Source organism: Drosophila obscura, unplaced genomic scaffold, assembly GCF_018151105.1.
Source record: "Drosophila obscura isolate BZ-5 IFL unplaced genomic scaffold, ASM1815110v1 contig_87, whole genome shotgun sequence".
Lineage (NCBI taxonomy): Eukaryota > Metazoa > Arthropoda > Insecta > Diptera > Drosophilidae > Drosophila > Drosophila obscura.
This window is the reverse complement of record NW_024542880.1, coordinates 1,291,944-1,313,850: the sequence shown is the minus strand read 5'-3', so window position 1 is coordinate 1,313,850 and position 21,907 is coordinate 1,291,944. Positions and strand designations below refer to the sequence as shown.

At 39.9% G+C, this 21,907-nt stretch overlaps 1 protein-coding gene across 18 annotated transcripts in view; it reads right to left on the bottom strand.

Annotated features, from left to right (window-relative positions):
* LOC111075401 (disintegrin and metalloproteinase domain-containing protein 11) overlaps positions 1–21,907 on the bottom strand; it is a 264,670-nt gene that overhangs the window by 155,960 nt on the left and 86,803 nt on the right. For all 18 annotated transcript variants that reach the window (XM_022368691.2, XM_022368693.2, XM_022368692.2 and 15 more), the window contains exon 6: positions 15,511–15,584. In XM_022368691.2, coding sequence (XP_022224383.1) covers positions 15,511–15,584 — 74 coding nt within the window. The remainder of the gene's footprint in view (positions 1–15,510; positions 15,585–21,907) is intronic.

Sequence of the window (21,907 nt, the reverse complement as noted above, 5' to 3'; positions counted from 1 at the left end):
CGAGGACTTTATCGGGAAAACCAGGAACTTTGCCAATAACTGAAATAGAAATCACAACACTTTTGGTTCTTTTAATTTTAATGGATTTCTTTATTCTTCCGTATTATTATTCTACCCGGTTATGTTATGTTTAATTGTGCTACGACGCGTATGGTGGTTTGACTGACTGCCGCCCCCGATGGCTGGTGGACTGCCTTTTTATAGATCAGCCGGCCTTCCATGAATGTCTTATAGATATCTTATTTCTACTCCAGACCGTGGGAAGGGTTCTTACATAAATATCTATGGCCGAGTTATAGTCTGCGCGTGCAGACGGGCTGATCGGTAACAGAAGGCTGCCTAATCATTAGCCCTGCAGTCAGTGTGCAATATTCCCGGTAAGGAAAGTCGGCGACTGCTGACTGGCTTGCGCATGTGGGGGGTTTTGCCCGGTAATCGAGAGTTACCTAAGCAATCGCCTCCCAACAGGTGTCCAATGTCCCCGGTAAGGTGATCGATATGCACCGGTACCGTGGGAAAGGAATGTAACTTTCGGGAAATTTGAGGTTTGGGGAACCATGGTTCGTTACACTATCGATATAAGCCAAAAACAATCAATCATACACGAGACCAAAGGATCGTACTATTTTAACGCTCCATTTCTCAAAATCTGATCCATGAATTTTTGCATAATTAGTATTTTTTTTCAGGTGCGTTTACCAAAACAATTGGAAGAAATCCATCACTGATCTCTGATCAAGTTTTCCTGGTGAGCTCGCCCATTAGTTCGGTGATTAGTTCGATATCATTCTATACAGTCTTGACTCTAGACCAGCGATGCCCAGGCCCATTGCCCTGCGAGCCCTTTTGTTTTTGTAATTGCCCTCAGCATAGGAAACCAATTCTTGTATGCATACACAGTTTGTGCTGTGTACCAGCATACCGAAAGCCCAACACTTGCAAACAACTTCGTGGGTATGCGATGCGATCCGTCTAGCAAAAACCGGTTTTGTCTCTTCTCTGGTTGGTGTTACCCGACTTTTGTTATGATTTTGTTGTTGTCTTTTCTTTGAGATTGCACTGTTCCCATATTCGTATTTGTGTTTTTGTTTGGGAGTATTGGTGAGTGCTCTGCCGTAAGCTGATTTTGGGCACCCCTGGTCTAGAGCAGATGTGAGAAACGTGTGTTTCATTTCTGGGAATGCGACTCTGCTTATACCCGTACTAAGTCAGTATATACATGCTTGAGCTTATAATTTTTTAGAATTTTAGAATTAAAAAAAAATTTTTACATTTTACATGTTTTTTTTTACATCTACATCTAAAATATATATTCTACATCTAACATGGAGATTCTAAATGTACCATTTAGATTCTACATCTCTTCCGCTAGAAGGCGCTCGCGTACATACCGAGGCAAAGTGTGCGACCGAGAAAGAGAATGAGTAGCGTGTGTCTTGCTGGATGTGGCGGGGGGAAACAACTGAAATTTTAATTTCTTCGTTCTGGCTATAATTATGATCCGATCTGATTCAGATTCGGCATCATCTACGATACTGCGTTTTCCGTTTTCTCGTATCTTTATAATTGTGCCTGCCACAGATTTTCGTCCTTTGTGGGTGCGGGGCGAAATTTTAAAATACACTTGTAGCAGTGGGATATCACATAAGTCTGGAAACCAAATTTGGTTGCCCTAGTTTTTATAGTCTCTGAGATCTAGGCGCTCATCGAGCCAGACAGACAGACAGACGGACAGACAGACGACTCGGCTATTGATGCTGATCAAGAATATATATACTTTATGGGGTCGGAAACGTTTCCTTCTCTGCGTTACACACATCCACTTTTACCGCAAATCTAATATACCCCTTAACTCTTTTTTGATTACGTGTATAAAAAGCGCTTGCTCTGAAAAAAGATTTACAATAAATTCCATTTGTTTTTATTTCTTAAAAAAAAATGTAGTGCCGTATAAAAAAACCATAATTCATTAAAAAAATTTTAACCCGCAAATTTATCAGAAAGAAGAAGAAAAAGTTCGATTTTGTCGAGTAGTGTAACGCCTAGTTAATTCACCTATGCAAATTAAATATGGAAACACAAGACATATTTTTTGTCTCTAGTTTTCAAAGACAAAAATTTTAAAAATATGCATACCGCTAAAAAATTTGAATGTAATGCATTCATGTAGTGTGTGTTGGTCCAATATATTTAAGCACCAATCTTATGCCCTCAGCACGCTTACCCCATCCCGGCGGAATGGTGGGAATTTTTGAAATGTGCGAAGCGCTGATTCACACTGGCACCATCCGCCATCTACCCTCCACCTTCCATGAGAAACAGCTGATGCTCACAATTGCGTGCGGTGAAAATTTGTTCACATTTATAATTTCAATGAAAATTAATAATATTGCAATGGTTGTGAATGTTATCCTGCACCAAAATATATTCTTGAACAATCTAATCATGTTGCTGGACATGAATGATGATAACACTACTCGACAAAATCGAACTTTTTTTTTCCTCAAGGATCCAAACCAACTTTTTCTGATAGATATGGGGCTTTACAATTTTTTAAAGAATTATGGTTTTTTTCTATGGCAGAACTTTTTTTTGAAGAATTTTTGAAGTCTGGTATTTTTTTTTAAGCTTTATTCAGAGGTAGCGCTTGTTTTTTTCACATAACTCTAGTATCTTACGTCTGGTTGTAAAGAACTTTTCTATTTTGAAAAGATAATTGAAACAGCTAGAAGTTGAGAAGTTTTAAAGAATTATGGTTTTTTTTCTATGGCAGAACTTTTTTTTGAAGAATTTTTGAAGTCTGGTATTTTTTTTTTAGCTTTTTTCAGAGGTAGCGCTTGTTTTTTTCACATAACTCTAGTATCTTACGTCTGGTTGTAAAGAACTTTGCTATTTTGGAAAGATAATTAAAACAGCTAGAAGTTAAGCCCAAACACTTTGTGATTACAGCTTACCGTCTGGGAAATATAAAGCATTGAAATGCAAAAATGATGATTTTTGTGGGGTATTTTTTACGAAATTTTGACATTAAAAACTCAGGAAAAGTCGAAAAAAACAAAGGAACGCGATCAGGTACCAAATGTACAACCCTTGTTCGTTTGCTTTGTTCCCAATTGGCAGTTGGGCCCGCCGCCTTCAAAAAGGTATTTTTTGTTCATTTTTTCCATATTTTAGGTTTGGTTAACGAATTTTAGCTCCAAAGTCTCTCCATAGATTTTAATGAGCGATACCTTAAACGACGCCAAATTAACGCACCTATACACAAAAAAATAGAGGACACAAGATATAATTTTTTTTCGACTTTTCCTGAGTTTTTAATGTCAAAATTTCGTAAAAAATACCCCACAAAAATCATCATTTTTGCATTTCAATGCTTTATATTTCCCAGACGGTAAGCTGAAATCACAAAGTGTTTGACATCAACTTCTAGCTGCGTCAATTATCTTTTCAAAATAGCAAAGTTGTTTACAACCAGACGTAAGATACTAGAGTTATGTGAAAAAAACAAGCGTTACCTCTGAAAAAAGCTTTAAAAAAAAATACCAGTTTTCAAAAATTCTTTAAAAAAAAGTTCTGCCATAGAAAAAAAAAAAAATATCATCAAACCATTTCTAAGCCCCAAATCTTTAAGAAAAAGTTCGTTTTGTTCCTTGAGGAAAAATCGTGTTGACTAGTGTTATGTCTATTATGCATCGCTTGGCGTATGAAAATCTACGTGGGCGTGAATGTATTGGCGTGTCTTCTTCTAATACTAAACACATTTTAATGTTTGTTGTCTTTGAGCTTACCGGATTGTAGTTTTTCAAAATGTTACGAATTGTGTCTTTCGCTTTCTTACTTGCTTTTACGTCGATATCTGGTTCTAATTTTTCATCATTTTCAATGTCAATTTTCATCATGGCACTAACATCGGAAATTTGCGGTTTGGAAATTGTCACACCTTTATTGTTTATTGAAATTTGAGCTTTCTTGCAAAACTCCTCACCAAGTACCCTTTCTTCATCTAGGAATTGCGAGTCTACCACCAGAAAATTTGTTTCAAACTCATCTCCGTTAATCACCAATTGCTGTTTCAAATTGGCTTACGTAATTTTATATATGTCGATTCAAGTATTAAGTTATATTTACTACCGGTGTCGATTAGGGCCGTGTATTTATTGTTATTTATCATGACTTCTTTGCACATAAATTCGTGCGCTGATGTGACTTGCTTGGGCATTCTTTTGCAATGTGTCCAAAATTGTTGCACCCAAAACAATTTCTACCTTTGTTTTTATTTTCACAGTCAGCCGATGTATGCCCTTTCGCGCCACAGTTGTAACATTTCATGTCTTTATTTGCATTTTTATTTTGTATCGTTTGATTTGTATATTCGCGCTCTTCTTTATTTTTGTTAAACATTCCTTGACCTTTGTTTTCATTTTTTGCTTTTCCGCGAATAATATCGTAACACTTTAGTTTCTCCTTGAAATCTTGTACGTTTTTAGCATTGTACAAAATTGATTTATTTGCACTCGAGTCGTTAATCCCGTCAATTATATATTTAATTAGCGCACTGTTTTCGATCTTCCCGCGTGAAGCTAACTTCTTCATTTGTAAGAAATACTCTTGCAAGCTTTCATTGTTTTTAATTTTTCTTTCCGCCATGGATTGATGTAGTTGAGCACCATTTTTCGTCGTTTTACATTCCATTTAAAGCCCATTTTTAAATTTTTTCCAGTTCGATATGTTGCGTTTGCTAATAGCAAACATTTTGGCTAACCCTTTCAGTGATCGTTTTGCGAAAATGAATTTTTGCAGATCGTTCCAGTACATAATTGTTGCCATATCTTCAAATTCTTTGACCCATACTTCAACCGAAAGTGTATCGTCGCCGCTGAAAAAACGCACTAAGTCTTCAATGTCACGAAAGTTCAGAGCGAACCTCGGAACGTCTGGCCTTGAATCGCCAGTTTTGTTTTGGTTATCTTCATTCTTTATACTCATGAATTCATTGGAGTATTCGTATTTTCCTTCGTCTTTATTTAAGCCTTCGTCTTCGCTTTCGTCTTCGTCCATTTCTTCGTTTAAATCTTTTAATAGGTTATTCCTCTTCAATATGCGAAAAATGTGTAATCTCAAGTCGTTTTTATTATTGTAGGGTAAATGCAGCATATTACAGATTAAACTACTCGACAAAATTGAACTTTTTATTTAGGCTGTGAACCAAAATAACTTTTTCTGATAGACTTCGGGATTTAAAAATTTGTAAAGTACTTTATTATTTTTTTATGGTGTCAATTTTTTGTAAAGAATTTTTACAATCTGGTATTTTTGTTCATGTTTTTTTTCAGAGGTAGTGCTTCTATTTTTCACATAACTGAAGTATCTTATATCTGGTAGCATAGAACTTTGCAGTTCTAAAACGCTGACAAATGCAGGTATATATCCCACCCAGATACTTTGCATATAAACTGCATATAACGCCAGGAAGATATTAAGCTTTCAAATTAAAATTTCATAATTTTTTGCGGTATTTTTTATTCGAAATAACGACTTTAAAAACTCGGGAAAAGTCGAAAAAAAAATTATTCGTGACCAACATTTTTAGTTTTAGACCCACATTAATTAGGCATCGTTTAAGGTCTTGCTCATTAAAATCTATGGATAAACGGTGGAGCTAAAATTCGTTAGCCAAACCTTAAAAGTGAAAAAATAGACAAAAAATACTTTTTGATTTTTTTTGGTTGGTTTTTTGGTCCAACTGCCAATTGGAGACAAAGCAAACGAAAAGGGTTTGAATTTTTGGTACCTGAACGTGTTCCTTTGACATTGGACTAGCAACGGTAATTTTCAGGTTAAATTAGTTTTGAGTCGTTTTGGTCAAACGGCTGCAAGTTGACCGTTTATCAATAGATTTTAATGAACAATACCTTAAACGACGCCTAATTAATGCGTCAATCTAAAGCTAAAAATGTTGGCCAAGATTTTTTTTTTTTTTCAACTTTTTCCGAGTTTTGAAAGTCAAAATTTCGAAACAAAAAAATGCCGCAAAAAAGGATGAAAATTGAATTTGAAAGCTTAATATCTTTTAGGTATTAAGCTGCAGATACAAAAGGTCTGGGTCGGATATAGATGCTTTTGTCAGCTTTTTGAAACTGAGAAGTTTAATGCAACCAGATATAAGATACTTAAGTTATGTGAAAAATAGAAGTACTACCTCTGAAAAAAACCATGAAAAACGAGAAGGAACGTGTGAGTCGTTTCTGGGGACGCGATTTTACTTAAACCCGTACTCAGTTAGTATATACATTTTTGAGCTTATGATTTTTTAGAATTTTAGAATTAAGAAAAAAAATTTTACATTTTAAATTTTTTTGCTACATATGTTATCTACATATACATATACAATGTATATTCTACATCTAACATGTAGATTGTACATGTACCATTTAGATTCTACTCCTCCGCTAGGGGTTGCTCGCGCACTGAACGCGGCGAGTGTGCGAGCGAAAATGAAAATGAGTTGCGTTGTCGTTTGGAGGAGTGGGCAGGGGAAGCAACTGAAAATGAATTTCTTCATTCTGGCTATAATTATGATCCGATCTTATTCAGATTCGGCAGTCTGGTAGATATGGGCATTCTCTACGATATAACGTTTAGTTTTAGCGTATCTTTAAAATTGTGGCTGCCACAGATTTTCGTCTTTTGTGGGGGCGGGGCGAAATTTTGAAATACACTTGTAGCAGTATGATATCACATGAGTCTGGAAACCAAATTTGGTTGCCCTAGCTCTTATAGTCTCTGAGATCTAGGCTCTCAACAAGACGGACGGACGGTCGGACAGACAGACATGGCTATATCGACTCGGCTATTGATGCTGATCAAGAATATATATACTTTATGGGGTCGGAAATGTAAAAAAGAGGGAAGACACCAATAAAACGAGACAAAACAGATCAAATCACTACTCTGGAGATAAACGGAGTTGCGGATAGAAGCTGTATTCGATTGCATGTCCTGGACATGCAACTCAATATCAAGTACCTGATCAATGTGGCAACGTAAATGCGATCAGAACCCGATCATCCTTGCATTAATTTAATAAAAAAAACGACTAAAAAAAGCGACTGGGGACGCGAATCTACTTTTATCCACGTACTCAGTCAATATTATGTATGATTTTTAAAAATTATACATATTAAATTTTTTTGCTACATCTGTTATCTACATCTACAATGTATATTCTACATCGAACATTTAGATTATACATGTACCATTTAGATTCTATATCTTCTCCGCTAGCGGGGACTCGCGCACTGAACGAGGCTGAGTGTGCGAGCGAGAAAGAGAATGGGTAGCTGGTCTCCTGCTGTAGGAGGCGGGGTAAGCAACTGGAAATTAATTACTTCATTCTGGCTATAAAATTGATCCAATTTAGATTAGATCAGATAAGGCCCTCTGGTAATTCTGTACGATACCACTTTTTTTGGTTAATCAGATCTTTAGAGCGAGGGGTTCAGAGCGGGGGAAACAACTGAAAATTAGTTTCTTCATTTTGGCGATACGAAGATACGATAAAACTTAAAGCGCAGTATCGTAGATAACGACAATATCTACCAGATTGCCGAATCTGAATCAGATCGGATCATAATTATAGCCAGAATGAAGAAATAAATTTTCAGTTGCTTCCCCCGCCTACTTCAGCCAGATACTACTCATTCTCTTTCTCGCTCGCACACTCTGTCGCGTTCAGTGCGCGAGCGCCATCTAGCGAAAAAGATGTAGAATCTTAATGGTAAATGTATAATCTTCATGATAGATGTAGAATATACGTTGTAGATGTATACGTAGATAACAGATATGCCGCTGCCCAAGCTGGGGGGGCTTTATTCATAATTTCACATATTGTTCTTTTAGATTTAATCTGATTATGAACCGCGCCAGTCGTGCCGGTAATAAACATTCAACTTAATCCCATTCTTTTATTGCCGATGGCTGACGCCTCGGTGAATATTGGGGAGTAATATTTAAATAATTTATATAGTGACTGAGTACGGTTATAAGTAGAGTCGCGTCCCCAGAAGCGACCCAAATGTTCCTTCTCGTTTCATGTACAAAGGGGGGTCTCTTCACAAAATTGTTTAAAATTTATCAAACTTATTTGGTATTCGCATGAAATAACTATTAATATTAAGTGAAGTTTGTTCAGTAACTCTTCATCGATTTCCAATATTGCGGCAAAAAATGTAACATTTGAAAATGCTCTTCTAGCCGTATTTCCATCATTGGAATTTCCAGCACCATTCTGGCTTGGTTTGTTTATATGCAATCCCATTTCCTTCCAACGTTTGGCTTCTATTTGTTTTTTTCGATTCAACATTGCGGCTTTGTCTGAATCGCTAATGACTCCATACACGTCATTTGTGCAGACTAGTTCGGTATGATATGTTTAAAACGAACTCCAAGAATCGAATCTATGCATGCAAAGGACTTACTCCATACTGTAAAGTATTAGGCTTTGGCTCAAATGTTTGACTATTAGTATCCGTTATTTTAAAAAAATGATTTGGACCAGCACCAAAAATAGGGCATGATTGGGAATCATGCACTGGAACTGGAACTGGACACTGGAACGTGTCCCAGTTAAAGTATTTAATACCTTTCCATCAATAAGAGTCATGTGTAAGCTAAAAACAACTTCCACATTCTTTTGGCTTTCCTCATAAAGAAATGGATTTAAGTTTTCGATTTGAAAATCTAAATGAGCTTTAGAATTTAAAATGTATTCCCGATTTACCTTAGCGGATTCTATTTTTAGTGGCCTACAATACTTAATAGACTGTAGGTTTTAGTTCCTCCAGATTATTCGTCCATGTTCATCGATCATTTGAAGTGGAATTATTGTCGTGACGAATAAAAAAAATTGTTGTCCAGGCTTTGTGGTCGGCATGGGGATCGGGAATTCTTTTCAATATTCATTGCTCGTATGTTTTTTTTTCTGCTTGGAAAACGAATTTTCAATAATAAATGCTAAGGCCTCAGGTGATAACATAATGGGAATTTTATGTGAAAGTTGTTGTTTCCTTAGCCTTGATTTGTTAGCAGTCATTCATTTAGAGGTGAGGTGTGAGGTGTCTTTATCCCGAGATTTCTTAGCAGACATGTCAGCTGCGTGAATAAGGAGAGATGGTGGCTGCCGTTGTCCTTTTTCGATGCTGGTGGTCGGCTTTGAGGGTGTTCGTGTGTTCAATCCTTTCGTTGTGGATTCTGTGCGTGCTTGCTCTGTTGCTTGTCTTGGACCTGGGCTTCCTGTGTCGAGCGCCGGGTTCAAGTGTGTTCGTCTCGTGTGTGAGATCCTCTTGGTTTGTTTGGGATGCTTGTTCCCTGTTGTAGGCCTAGGACGCGGTTGCTCCGTAGTGACCGTGGGACTCGTTTTCCCGATTGCTTGGTTGCTGTTCGCTGGTGTTGACCTTGGATTCATGTTCTCCGTATTGTGCCGGTGCTTCATATTCGTTGCGATTGGTTTGGGTGTCAAGTGCTGCGTTGCGTTATTGTGTGCCGTGTGGGTTGTGGTAGGTCGTGGGCGTAGGTTCGTTGCGATTTGTTGGGGTTTCTGGTATCGGGGTTCGGCGTCTTGTATGTGGATGGTAGTAAGCACGGGTTCAGTGGGCATGGGGAGACGGTCTCGTAGCTGTAGCAGCGTGGAGCAGCATTGGATCGTCGCTTCGGTGACCCCTAGGAAGTCCATGCCGACAATAACTTGTCCCAACTTGTTTGGCAGGACCAGGAGCGGAATTTGAACCTCTCGTTGATCCAGTTTGATGTGCGCCAGTAGAACTTGTGAGATCTCTCTGACCGAGCCATCGGCCAGGCGTATGCGGACGCATGCATCTTGCAGCTTGGTGTTGTTGTCTAGTTGTCGGGCGAGGTTTGCGCTGATGAAGCTTCTGCATGCATGCCCCGGTGTCGATTGTGGCTTCCGTTGCGTATCCTCCTATGCTTACCATCGCCACTATCCGGCCGTTGCTTACGTGTAGAGAGTTATTTAGTCGCGGGTTGGAGGAGGCGTCGTTCCCGGCTGATCCCGTGTCAGTTGGGGACGCATGTCGTTTCCCGACGTGTTTTGGCGGCAGCAATTTACAGTCCGTATGCCGCGTTTTCCACATTCCCAGCAGAATAGGATCGAGGGACTATGGCAGTCGTATGCCGTTTGCCCTGCTTCGCGCGTGTGTTTGCGATGGGGGTCGTGATCATGTGATGGGCTACATCGGAATTCTCCATACTGTTTGGATGTGCTGGCGGTCTCCCTGGTGTGTCTTTCGATTCCCAATGGGACTCAGAAATGACGTCTGGTGCGAGTCGTAATTCCTCTGCGCTGAAGCTGGCCTTGCGTATCTTGGTATCGGCGTATCGGGGGTGCGAAAGTGGTCGGGATGGTCCGCGCTTGGATGCTCTCGAACTCGGTGGCCAACAGTGTGAGCTGTGCCAAGCTTTGTAGTGCGTATCGCCTCACATACATCTGGTAAGCTCGCAGGGCGTTGTCATAGATTCTGTTCAGCTCCTTGGCTGCGTCGTAGCCGGCATGGTGCATGAGTAGACGTATTTCGATGAGGTAATCCTTGAACAATTCCCCTACCGATTCCTTGCGGGCCCGGATCCAATTGTTCAAAATACCGTGGCGGCAAGAAGAATGTCCGGAAATATGCCGAGTATCTGCCTTGCTGTTGGCTGGTGCGGTACCAGCGACTGGCCCGATCGGTGAGAAGTTCTGTCATGGCCCTAGGCAGCCGAGAGCGCATGTCTTCGAGTAGTTCCAGAAAAGCTTTTGGGTCGTCCCGTCCGTCGAACCTGACTCCCCATTTCCGAATCTGTTCCGCGATGTGAGCGGTGTGGCTGTGGTGGCATCCATCTATTGGAGGGTCGATGGCTGGCCTCCGTAACTGGAGGCCTGGGCAAATCGGCTGGCGTTACGATGCGTGGTGGGCCAGGTGTGCTGTATTCGGCCGCGGTGTGGACTTGTAACCCGGCTTTTGGGTCGGTTTTCCGCTGGTCAGATGGCCCAGGAGGGGTGGGCATGGGTGATCTAGAGCGTCCTGCTGGCTTGGCGTATTGCCGTTTGAGGTCTCCTAGTCGAACCCAGGCGTCCTGCCTGTCCCGGCGACAAATGCGGCGAATCTCTTTCGTCGTTCCTCGACTGTTCCTTCGTTGCCAAATCCGAATTCCTCGGCAAGGGCTTCCAGCTCGTCCCGCCGGAGTTTGTAAATCCATCCGGTGGTGACCCCTGGATTGGTGTCCCTCAGGGTAAAATTCGTCGGGTTGACCGTCTTTGTGGGCTTCCATGGTGTGTTTCTGGGGTTAGTGGCACTGACTTACGTTTGGGTGGTGGTACTTCCGTACGGTAGCACTTTCGTTCGATACTCATAGGATCGGCACTGCGGCACTACTTGTTCGCGATCGGATTTAGCGTGGGCGGGGTTTTGTGCTTGACGGTTATTGATCCTTGCTAGCCTAGTCTCTTTCTGTGCCCGTGGATCTTTACTCCACAAAGCTCCGTATTAAGGTGTTAGTCGTCTTAAAGTCACCAAAAAGTCCCTGCTCGGTCGCCACTTATGAGGTTCTATCTCAGGCTTAGGTATGTTTCAGTCTGTCCAGGGTCCGCTACAAGAAAATTTGTAGATCGCAGGTGACTTCAGGTGTCGAGCTGGCTTGAAATGCAGTAGGCAAGGGAGAAATGATGACGCGAGAGTTTGGTTTTAGTTGTTCTTGGTTTATTCAGTACTTTTCATTTACTTAGTTATTTAAGTTGTTGCCCTTGCTTTTGGCTGTGTGGTGCGGTGGTGGAGTGTGTGGTGTTTTGCGTTTGTGACTGCCTAGTGCAGTGTCTTGTGTTCTTGGCCTCTTTTGTTTTCGGTCTGATGTACTGCCTAGTGCAGTGTCTTGTGTTCGGGCTGATGGACTGCCTGCTCTTTCGGCCGATCTTGGCCCTTTTATGCAGCTGGCGATCGCACCTGAGACCCGGAAATAATTGCTTATTGCTAACTTTTGATTATTGGGGGACAATAATTTTGGGGCGTGGTAAGTGGGTCGAAGCTGGGTGCATCGTTGACAATTGCTTAGTGGGTCAGTGGGTTTGAGAAAAGTGTTTTGCTGAGACTGCATCGCGGTAGGTGTGGGCTGCAGTTGGGAATTGGGTTTTTGCTACCTCCGCATCGCGAAGGTGATATCTGAATTTGGGTCGATGTTTCGTTGCGAAATATGGCCAAGAAGTGGGTGACCGAGAATTTCGAGCTGTTTTTTTTCCGCTGATTGCGAAATAATGCAGAATGGGTAGAGTTGTTGATCGAGAGTTCTTAATTTTAGTAATTACGTGCGTTTCTTAAGACGCACCGCTATTTGTGGAGAACCGTGGTTCGTTCGCTCTGTGTATATCAGTTTGATTATTGTTGCCGACTAGCGTGGATGCGCTGACACTCCGCCGTTTGTGACGAGCCATGGCTAGAAACGCTGGCAGACTGTCAATTCCTCATTTACACTTCTGTAGAAGCTATACGAGGAAGAGGAGGAGTCGGTCCCCCACTTCTTCTCTGTCCGTCCCTGTCCGGCCCTGGGAAACCGTAGGCTACAGCTTCTTGGGGCTCCTTTCCTCACCGCCATTTCGGACCTGTCCAAAATCAGAACAGGGATCTTGTCCAAATACAACCAAGCCGAATTTGACTGCCCTTAATTCTGCAATAAGATTTATCACCACGGTTTCGGGGAGAGAGGGTACTGTCACAGAATCAAGTGAGTTGGAGGGGGAGGGTTTTCTCTCTCTCCAACTACCGCCTTAACCTAACCTAACCTTATGTCACTGTTATCGAAGTAGAAGCCGAACAACTCAAAACAGAAAACAGAGCTTTTAAAATAAGGTAAGGGAATCAAAGGGAACAATGTACAAAAAATATCAGGAAAATTTAGGGATCAATTTTTTTTTTTCAAGTTCAAGTTAAAAAACAATCCAAAAATTAGATGGTTGGCAGATAAATATACCCGTCCTCGAAGAGTTAAGGGGTATATTAGATTTTTTTTAAAAGCTGATGTGTTTAACGCAGAAAAGGAAACATTTCCGACCCCATAAAGTATATTTATTCTTGATCAGCATCAATAGCCGAGTCGATATAGCCATGTCTGTCTGTCCGTCCGTCTGTTCGTCTTGATGAGCGCCTAGTTCTCAGAGCCTATCAGATCTGGAGCAACCAAATTTTTTTTCCAGACTCATGTGATATCACACTGCTACAAGTGAATTACCAAGAATTACCATATCTATTAGTATGCCGAATCTGATTAAGATTGGATCAATTGTATAGCCAGAAATTAATTTTCAGTTGCTTCCCCCACCTCCTCCAGCACTGCTGACGCTACTTATTCTCTTTCTCGCTCGCACACACTCTGCCCTGTGCAAATCGCGACCTTTGCGGATAAGATGTAGAATCTTAATTGTATATGTAGATAACAGATGTAGCAAAAAAATTTAAAATATTTTTAAATTCTACATAAATAATTGTTTATTAAAATGTATCTATTAGTAAAGTTTGATAAGTAATAAAGTACAGAAATATAACGGTACATGAAACTGAATTAAATAACGCACAGTGGGGCCTCAGCCGCAAAGAGGTATCAGAAGTCAATGAATTTGTTGTTCAGGTAGAATAAAAAGTAAGCCGTGTGAGTACGATTTTGTTGTTGGCATATTTTTCTATGTGTATTAATTTGTATCAATGTTAAATGAAAAACTGGTCCGTTGCATAGACAGTTCTAGAGAAAATATTATTTTAAATAAGGGTCAATGTGATTTATGCCATATATTAGAACTTATGGGATAATTGTGTATCCATTAAGTTATGGTCAAATTGTTCTTAAAAGATTTGACCAAGGATGGTCGGAATATTTTGAGGGTCAACATTTGTACCAAAAATTAGTTAGTTAATCTCAAACTTTATTTTTGATACATAATAATAATTTAAAAATGTATTTAATATTATTTGTATTTTGGGTTTTAATTTAATTGAATTTTTTATTATCTATTTATTTAAAAAGCTTATATTTATAATATGACACTGAAGATGTTATGGAGATTAGTAAATCTTTGAATATAGTGAATTATATTTAGTAATTTATAAAAAAATAATATTTTATTTTTGCAATGAAAATGTAATGTTTTGTTTAAACTATATAAACAGAAGTATAAATGGAATTTAACCATTAAAAGAAAAAAGTTAGTAGCTTTTACTTGATCACCATGCTTCCTTAATCGGAGTTTTTACTCAATTGTATCATTAACAGTAATAAGCCTCTTTTTGGCTTCAATTAAAGAATAAGGGTAAATTACCTAAGATTAGGTCGAAACTAATTGCAATAAATCGCTTCATATTCTTTAATGTAGATTGGGTTTCCAATACTTTTTGAATGCAAATCAAATTTTATAATTAACTACAACCCTAATTAATTTGATCAGTTTAATATTCCTTGGTTTCATTCGTAGTATAAATTAGTAGGATTAAAATAAAAATAATTGAGGTTGTAATTCAACTAAAAATATTTGAAAATTTGAGAATAATAATTTTTCGTAAAATTAAAGAAATAAATCAAAAATTAAAGATGTATATAAAAGATGTAGCAAAAAAATGTAATATGTAAAATTTTTAAAGATTCTAAAATTCTGAAAAATCATAGGCTCAAACATGTATTTACTGACTGAGTACGGGTATAAGTAGAGTTGCGTCCCCAGAAGCGCCTCATACGCTCCATCTCGTTTTAATTTAAAAAAGTTATGTTTGATTAAAAATAAAATTTTAAATTATTATATGAAGTTATAATAACCATAGCTTTCTTTATCGATGAATAAAACCAAAGTTTAGCACACAATGCACCGCAAACAGGCAAATATTCATCGGAATCAAAGTTCAACTTTGACTATTTATTGTAGAGCTTCTAGACATTGTAGCAACAACTATATATCGCAGACTAAATTTTTGAAGATTTTCCTTTTAAATGCAGTTTTATTCATGAAGATATCTTGATTTTATTAATCTAACAAGCTGAAGTGGCAAAAGTCTCCACTGTTCGACGCGTCATTCGTCATCTGGTCTCATTATTAACCCTTTTCGCTGGAGGTAGGATTGAAACTTTTCTCTTCTCGGCCTCTCGCTCGTCGATCTTCTGATCTGAGCTCCCTTTTCGTTAACGGGAATTCGCCTCAGAGTTAATTCACCCTAGCTCATTTTTTGGCAATAACCAGCCCACATAATAGTAGGGTAAATCAATTAAGTTAAATGGAATCATAATGAATCAAATTTAAAATCATATATAGTATGTATGTAGTTCACAAACATAGGACCGATCGCATTTCAAAAGCTTGGAGGCTAACCTTCCGTTCTTTTTAGGTTCTTTTACATTTTTGACAATGATCAGTGTCTTAAACTTCTTAGAACTTCTTTAATAATCTCTTAAATTAGTAAATATGTCACCTAGTGGTTGATGGTAACTTACGAGTTAAGCTCCAGGTCCAGGCGAAATTTATGATTAAATGCCTTGATTAGCAGCGAGGTGCGATGAAAATGTTTCTGTAAGTTATAAGAAATCGGTGCATTAATAACACTATGTAACACCACATTTCCGTTGTGAACACAAACAAGCTTCTTAAAATAAATTTGGGGCTTGCAAATTTTTTAAGGAGTTGTGGTGTCTGTAATGTTTTAAAAATTTGTAAATATGCTTTTTTCAGAGGTAGTGCTTTGTTTTTTCAAATTACTTAAGTATCTTTTACTTGGTTGTTTTGAACTGTACTGTTGTATTCTAGAAAGCTAACAAATGCAGCTATAAATCGGAACCAAACTTTTTGTAGCTTAAGCTTATCGTCTGGAAATTATTAAGCTTTCAAATTCAGAATTTATAATTTGTTGCGGTATTTTCTTCTAAAATGTTGAATTTAAAAACTTAAGAAAAGTCGAAATGAGATCCCGTGTGTTTTTTTTGGTGTGTACAAGAGCATTAATTAGGCGTCGTTTAAGGTATCGGTCATTCAAATCTATGAATCTATTCGACAAAATCGAATTTTTTCATCAAGGAACCAAACCGACTTTCTGATAGATTTGGGGTTTTCAATTTTTTAATGAATTATTGTTTTTTTTTTTTAAGAATTTCATTTATTGTCATGTTTTTTCAGAGGTAGCGCTTATTTTTACACCCGTACTCAAAAAGAGTTAAGGGGTATATTGTATTTGTGTAAAAAATGGATGTGTGCAACGCAGAGAAGGAAACGTTTCCGACGCCATAAAGTATATATATTTATGAACAGCATCAATAGCCGAGTGGATATAGCCATGTCTGTCTGTCTGTCCGTCTTGATAAGCGCCTTGATCTCAGAGACTATAAGAGCTAGATCAAATTTTGTATCCAGAATGCTGTGATATCACACTCCTACAAGTGTATTTCAAAAATTCGCCTCGCCCCCTTCCGCCCCACAAAGGACGAAAATCTGTGGCAGCCAAAATTTTAACGATAAGATAAAACCAGAAACGCAGTATCGTAGAGAATGCCAATATCTACCAGATTTCCGAATCTGAATCCGATGGGATCATTATTATAGCCAGAGCAAACTAAGTATTTTTCAGTTGCTTCACCCACCTCGTCCAGCGCTGCTGACGCTACTTATTCTCTTATTCGCTCGCACACACTCTGCCCTGTGTAATGCGCCACATTTTCGGAGAAGATGTAAAATCTAGATGTAGATAAAGATAGCATATGTAGCAAATAAATATAAAATATTTTGAAATTCTGCATAAGCTCAAAAATGTATATACTGACTGAGTACGGGTATAAAAATCGCGTCCCCAGAAGCTGAAATTTTTTTTGTATAGTAGAACTTTGTTATAAAAAATTTTTAAAAAATGGTACATTTTCGTATACGCTTTTCAGAGGTATCGCTTTTTTTTACATAGCTTAACTATCTAACGGCCGTCAGCCATTCGGTTTATAGAGGGGGCTGTCTCGCCATAACTGTACTCTCGGACTAGGATCAGGGCTCGGATCAGGGCTCGCATTGATCCGATGCGGCCTTGCTCCTGGTTCTAGGATCCGGGCGGATCACGAGCGACCAGTCACCCGCCGTAACTGTACACACCGGTGGAAGTGCGACTATGCTCTCCTGGTGGGGGCGGCTGGTAGCAGGTCCTGGTACGGTCTAGTCTCTGCCACGGATGATGGCTAATTTTAGTTTCCTAGGGGGAGCTCGGTGCTGTATATGCGAACTCTGGATGCCGACCTCCAGCTTAAATTAGGCCTCCCGGGGCAAGTGGGCTATGCCTCGGGTGACTATCCCATTTTCCGCCTACTCGTGGGAACAGCATGCCAAAATCAAAAACAAATGGCCAAACACAAGCCGCAAAGGAGCTCGGTACTCCTCTTTAAGTATCGGAGAGACAATCCCTCTACATCTACGCCTGAGAAACCAGGTCCTAAGAAGACGGGGAAGGAGACTAAGTCAGTCCACCTTCTTCAAGCAGAAACAGCTGCGAGGAGGGCTCCGATAAGCCAATCGAGCCCATCCAAATCGGGGGCACCGGGGGCAAACTGATTACACTACTCGACAAAATCGAACTTTTTTTTTTCCTCAAGGATCCAAACCGACTTTTTCTGATAGATATGGGGATTTAAAATTTTTTAAAGAATTATGATTTTTTTTCTATGGCAGAACTTTTTTTTGAAGAATTTTTAAAGTCTGGTATTTTTTGTTTAAGCTTTTTTCAAAGGTAGCGCTTGTTTTTTCACATAGCTCTAGTATCTTATCTTATCTTGTAAAGAACTTTGCTATTTTGAAAAGATAATTAAAACAGCTAGAAGTTAAGCCCAAACACTTTGTGATTACAGCTTACCGTCTGGGAAATATAAAGCATTGAAATGCAAAAATGATGATTTTTGTGCGGTATTTTTTACAAAATTTTGACTTTAAAAACTCAGGAAAAGTCGAAAAAAAACTATATCCTGTGTCCTCTATTTTTTTGTGTATAGGTGCATTAATTTGGCGTCGTTCCAGGTATCGCTCATTAAAATCTATGGAGAGACTTTGGAGCTAAAATTCGTTAACTAAACCTAAAATATGGAAAAAATGAACAAAAAATACCTTTTCGATGGTTGCGAGCTCAACTGCCCATTGGGAATTGGGATCGCGATCAGGTACCAAATGTACAACCCTTTTTCGATTGCTTTGTTCCACATTGGCAGTTGGGCCCGCAACCATCGAAAAGGTATTTTTTGTTCATTTTTTCCATCTTTTGGGTTTAGTTAACGAATTTTAGCTCCAAAGTCTCTCCATAGATTTTAATGAGCGATACCTGGAACGACGCCAAATTAATGCACCTATACACAAAAAAATAGAGGACACAAGATATAATTTTTTTTCGACTTTTCCTGAGTTTTTAAAGTAAAAATTTCGTAACAAATACCGCACAAAAATCATCATTTTTGCATTTCAATGCTTTTTATTTCCCAGACGGTAAACTGAAATCACAAAGTATTTGGGCTTAACTTCTAGCTGTTTTTATTACCTTTTCAAAATAGCAAAGTTCTTTACAACCAGACGTAAGATACTAGAGCTATGTGAAAAAAACAAGCGCTACCTCTGAAAAAAGCTTAAAAAAAATACCAGTTTTCAAAAATTCTTCAAAAAAAAGTTCTGCCATAGAAAAAAAAAAAAAAATAATCAAACTATTTCTAAGCCCCAAATCTTTAAGAAAAAGTTCGTTTTGTTCCTTGAGGAAAAATCGTGTTGACTAGTGTTATCGGGGTGGCTGCCAAGCACAGGGTTATCGTGGCTGGAAAGCGCCCTGTCACCGGGGAACCCCCGTCAACCTCGGCAATCTGAGGTACTGCACCACAGGGAAAGAAGACGTCCTACCAAGACAGGTAGTCTTCTAGGTCTCCTAGGCGAAAAAAGGTTACTCCGCGGGATCTGCAAGTGTCAACTGTCTCTCAGCCACTGACCTCTGAAAAAATGACTGGAATTCCTGTGCGTAAAACTGATTCTTCAGGCTATCCTTCCTCGGATATCTTAATATACGAGCATCACCTGACCGCTTTAAAAACTGTTTCTTTCTCGCTATCAGATAAAGACCATATGATAGTTCTTGGTGATTTCAATTTGCCAGGTACTGTTTGGTTTTCGGTAAACGAGTCTAATAATCTTGTGCCCATGTCACAATATGACTTTATCGGCAGCTTGTTGAAACCTATCCCTATCTCAAGTCAACCATGTGAAAGATTCTTTGGGTCGATTGCTCTCGGATCCGACCATAGTGTTGCTCTTCCGCTCACTATACCTGAAGACTCCTACCATCCTACATTCGGAGTGTTGGTCGATACTGGGCCTACTGTATTTGATCGAACGGGTAGGCATCTGAACGTGTCCGATGTTCTCGTAAAGCCGAGTTTACGAAGCTTAATAATCTCATTAGTGATTATGATTGGTCCGCTTTGTACTTATTCACTGACGTTATGAAAGGCACTAACATTTTTTACAATGCACTCGACACATTTTTTGATTCTTGTGTCCCACTTTTTTTTCAGGTTAGATCTGGGAAGCCAAAGAGTTATGCAGTCTAAAATATTTTAAATCAAGACTTTATAAAAAATTTCGAAAATCTGGCTCTCCCTCTTCTCTTTCTCGCTATGTAATAGCTCGGTCAAATTTCTCCGTTCTTAACGCTGAATGCTATAAAAACTACCTATCTCGATGCAGGATACGATTTTCACAGGACCCTAAACAGATTTACAGCTTCGTATTAGTAAGCGTAGAAAGTCCGTACATCCATCCTCGTTATATTTTCTCAATATGTCAGCAAACAATGATCAGGCAATTGCCGATCTTTTTGCCAAATTTTTCCAAACAACCTATTCTCATTCGGTCAGCCGTATCCATACAGTTTACCAAGGTCGAATTGCATCTTCAGCCCCTTGTTAAATGAAAGCTCACAGCTTCATGATCTTCGACTAGTTAAGCCGGTGTTTTCACCAGGTCCCGACGAAGTTCCCGGCTGTGCACTTAGGTACTGTGGCGATGCTCTGTGTGGACCCCAGCTCAAACTATTCACCCTATCCATCAACTCTTCATGCTTCCCCCCCAAGTCTGATGCAAGTAATTATAGCGGTATATCTAAGTTATCCGCTATTCCTAAAATGTTTGAAAAAATGTTAACTCCGCATTTGCAACATCTCTGCAAATCACTTATATCTCCGTCCCAGCACGGATTTATAAGGCGACGATCAACAACCACAAATTTATTAGAGTTTACCTCTTTTATCATTAAAGGCTTTCAAAGGTAACTTGTAGACGGATGTCATTTACACTGATTTTAGTAAAGCATTCGATTCTGTAAGCCATTCCCTTTTAGCACAAAAACTTGACCTTTTAGGGTTTCCGCCTAATCTTTTGAGATGGATTTCTAGCTACCTTCGTTCTAGGTCTCAAAGAGTCCTCTTCAAAAACTCCTTCTCTTCACCTGTTAAGGTTACTTCTGGAGTACCACAGGGCAGCCATCTAGGCCCCCTACTATTCACACTCTTTATTAATGACCTGCCTTCAGTATTAACAAACTCTCGAGTACTCATGTATGCGGATGATGTTAAACTCCGTGTCTAGTATAAGGACATTTCATTTTACTCTCGCTTGCAGTCCGATCTCAATAACTTTCAGTCATCGTGTTTTGCAAATATGTTACACCTAAATGTTTCGAAATGCAACGTAATGACATGTCATCGCTCCAGCCCCTTGTTGACTTCTTACACCCTCTGCGGTGGTTCTCTTGAGAGAATTACCTTGGTTGATGATCTTGGTGTTAAGCTGGGCCCCAAGTTAAAGTTTTCTGAACTTATTTCTACCATGGTAAATAAGGCCATGGGCGTGCTTGGGTTTATAAAGAGGTGGTCAAAGGAATTTGACGTCCCCTATATAGCGAAGACGGGACAGCCAGCGGGTGTTCGCGACGCAGCAACACTGACGATGCGCTTGTGGTGCCGCCTCTCATTAAGTAGCTCACACACTCACATCCCTATACATTACCTACCCACATCCCAGCCCCAACACTCACCTCACACCGGGCCGGATTAAGGTGTCACTCGACCCGTGCCAAGAGTCAGCCTGGCTGGGGGCCCGGTACAAAACTAGCCCAGTCGTGAACGGAGAGCTCAGGGACTTGGCCGCCCCCTGTTCTAATTATGCCTTACCCGGGTAAAGTAGAGCTCTGCCGGGGTGGACCGTTCCCCTTCTCTGCAGCTCGTGGGAATCAAATGGAGAAATACACAAAATACATAAAAGAAAACAAAAACGAGAAAGGTACTCCCCAAATGCCGGCTGGGAGAAGTCCCAAGCAGGAGAAGGCAGCGGCCCAAAGGCCTGGCCCGATCCGCTCAGACACAGAAAAGACCTGCACGGTGGAAGACGCAGGTATGAACCCGGGTGGGTCCCATTCCAAATCTGGGATGGGTGGAAAGACAACACCCAAAACTGATACCATGGTACCTTCCAGTGAAGCTGCGGGTGATGGCTTGCCATCAACCAGTGTCCAAGCCAAAAAATTCAGCTATGCCGAAAAGAGGAGTGCTGGGCACATACTCCGTCGGCAGAATGCCAGTAAAGAGGTCAGTCCAACAGCAGACTGGCTGAAAAAGGTGGAATGGGCCTCGGCGGTGCTGCCCAACTTCAGTGTGGCTGCACAGAAGGTGGCTGCACAACCGAAAAGGCAGCGCTCGCAAGAGACGCCCGGACCTGCCGCGAAGCGCTCCAGAGTGCTCCTTAACGTATCCTTCGCGCAGATTGCCAAGGAGAGGACGCTGATAGGCGTTCTCGACAACGGCAGCGCGGAGGGGAAAATACCTAGAAACCAATGGAAGT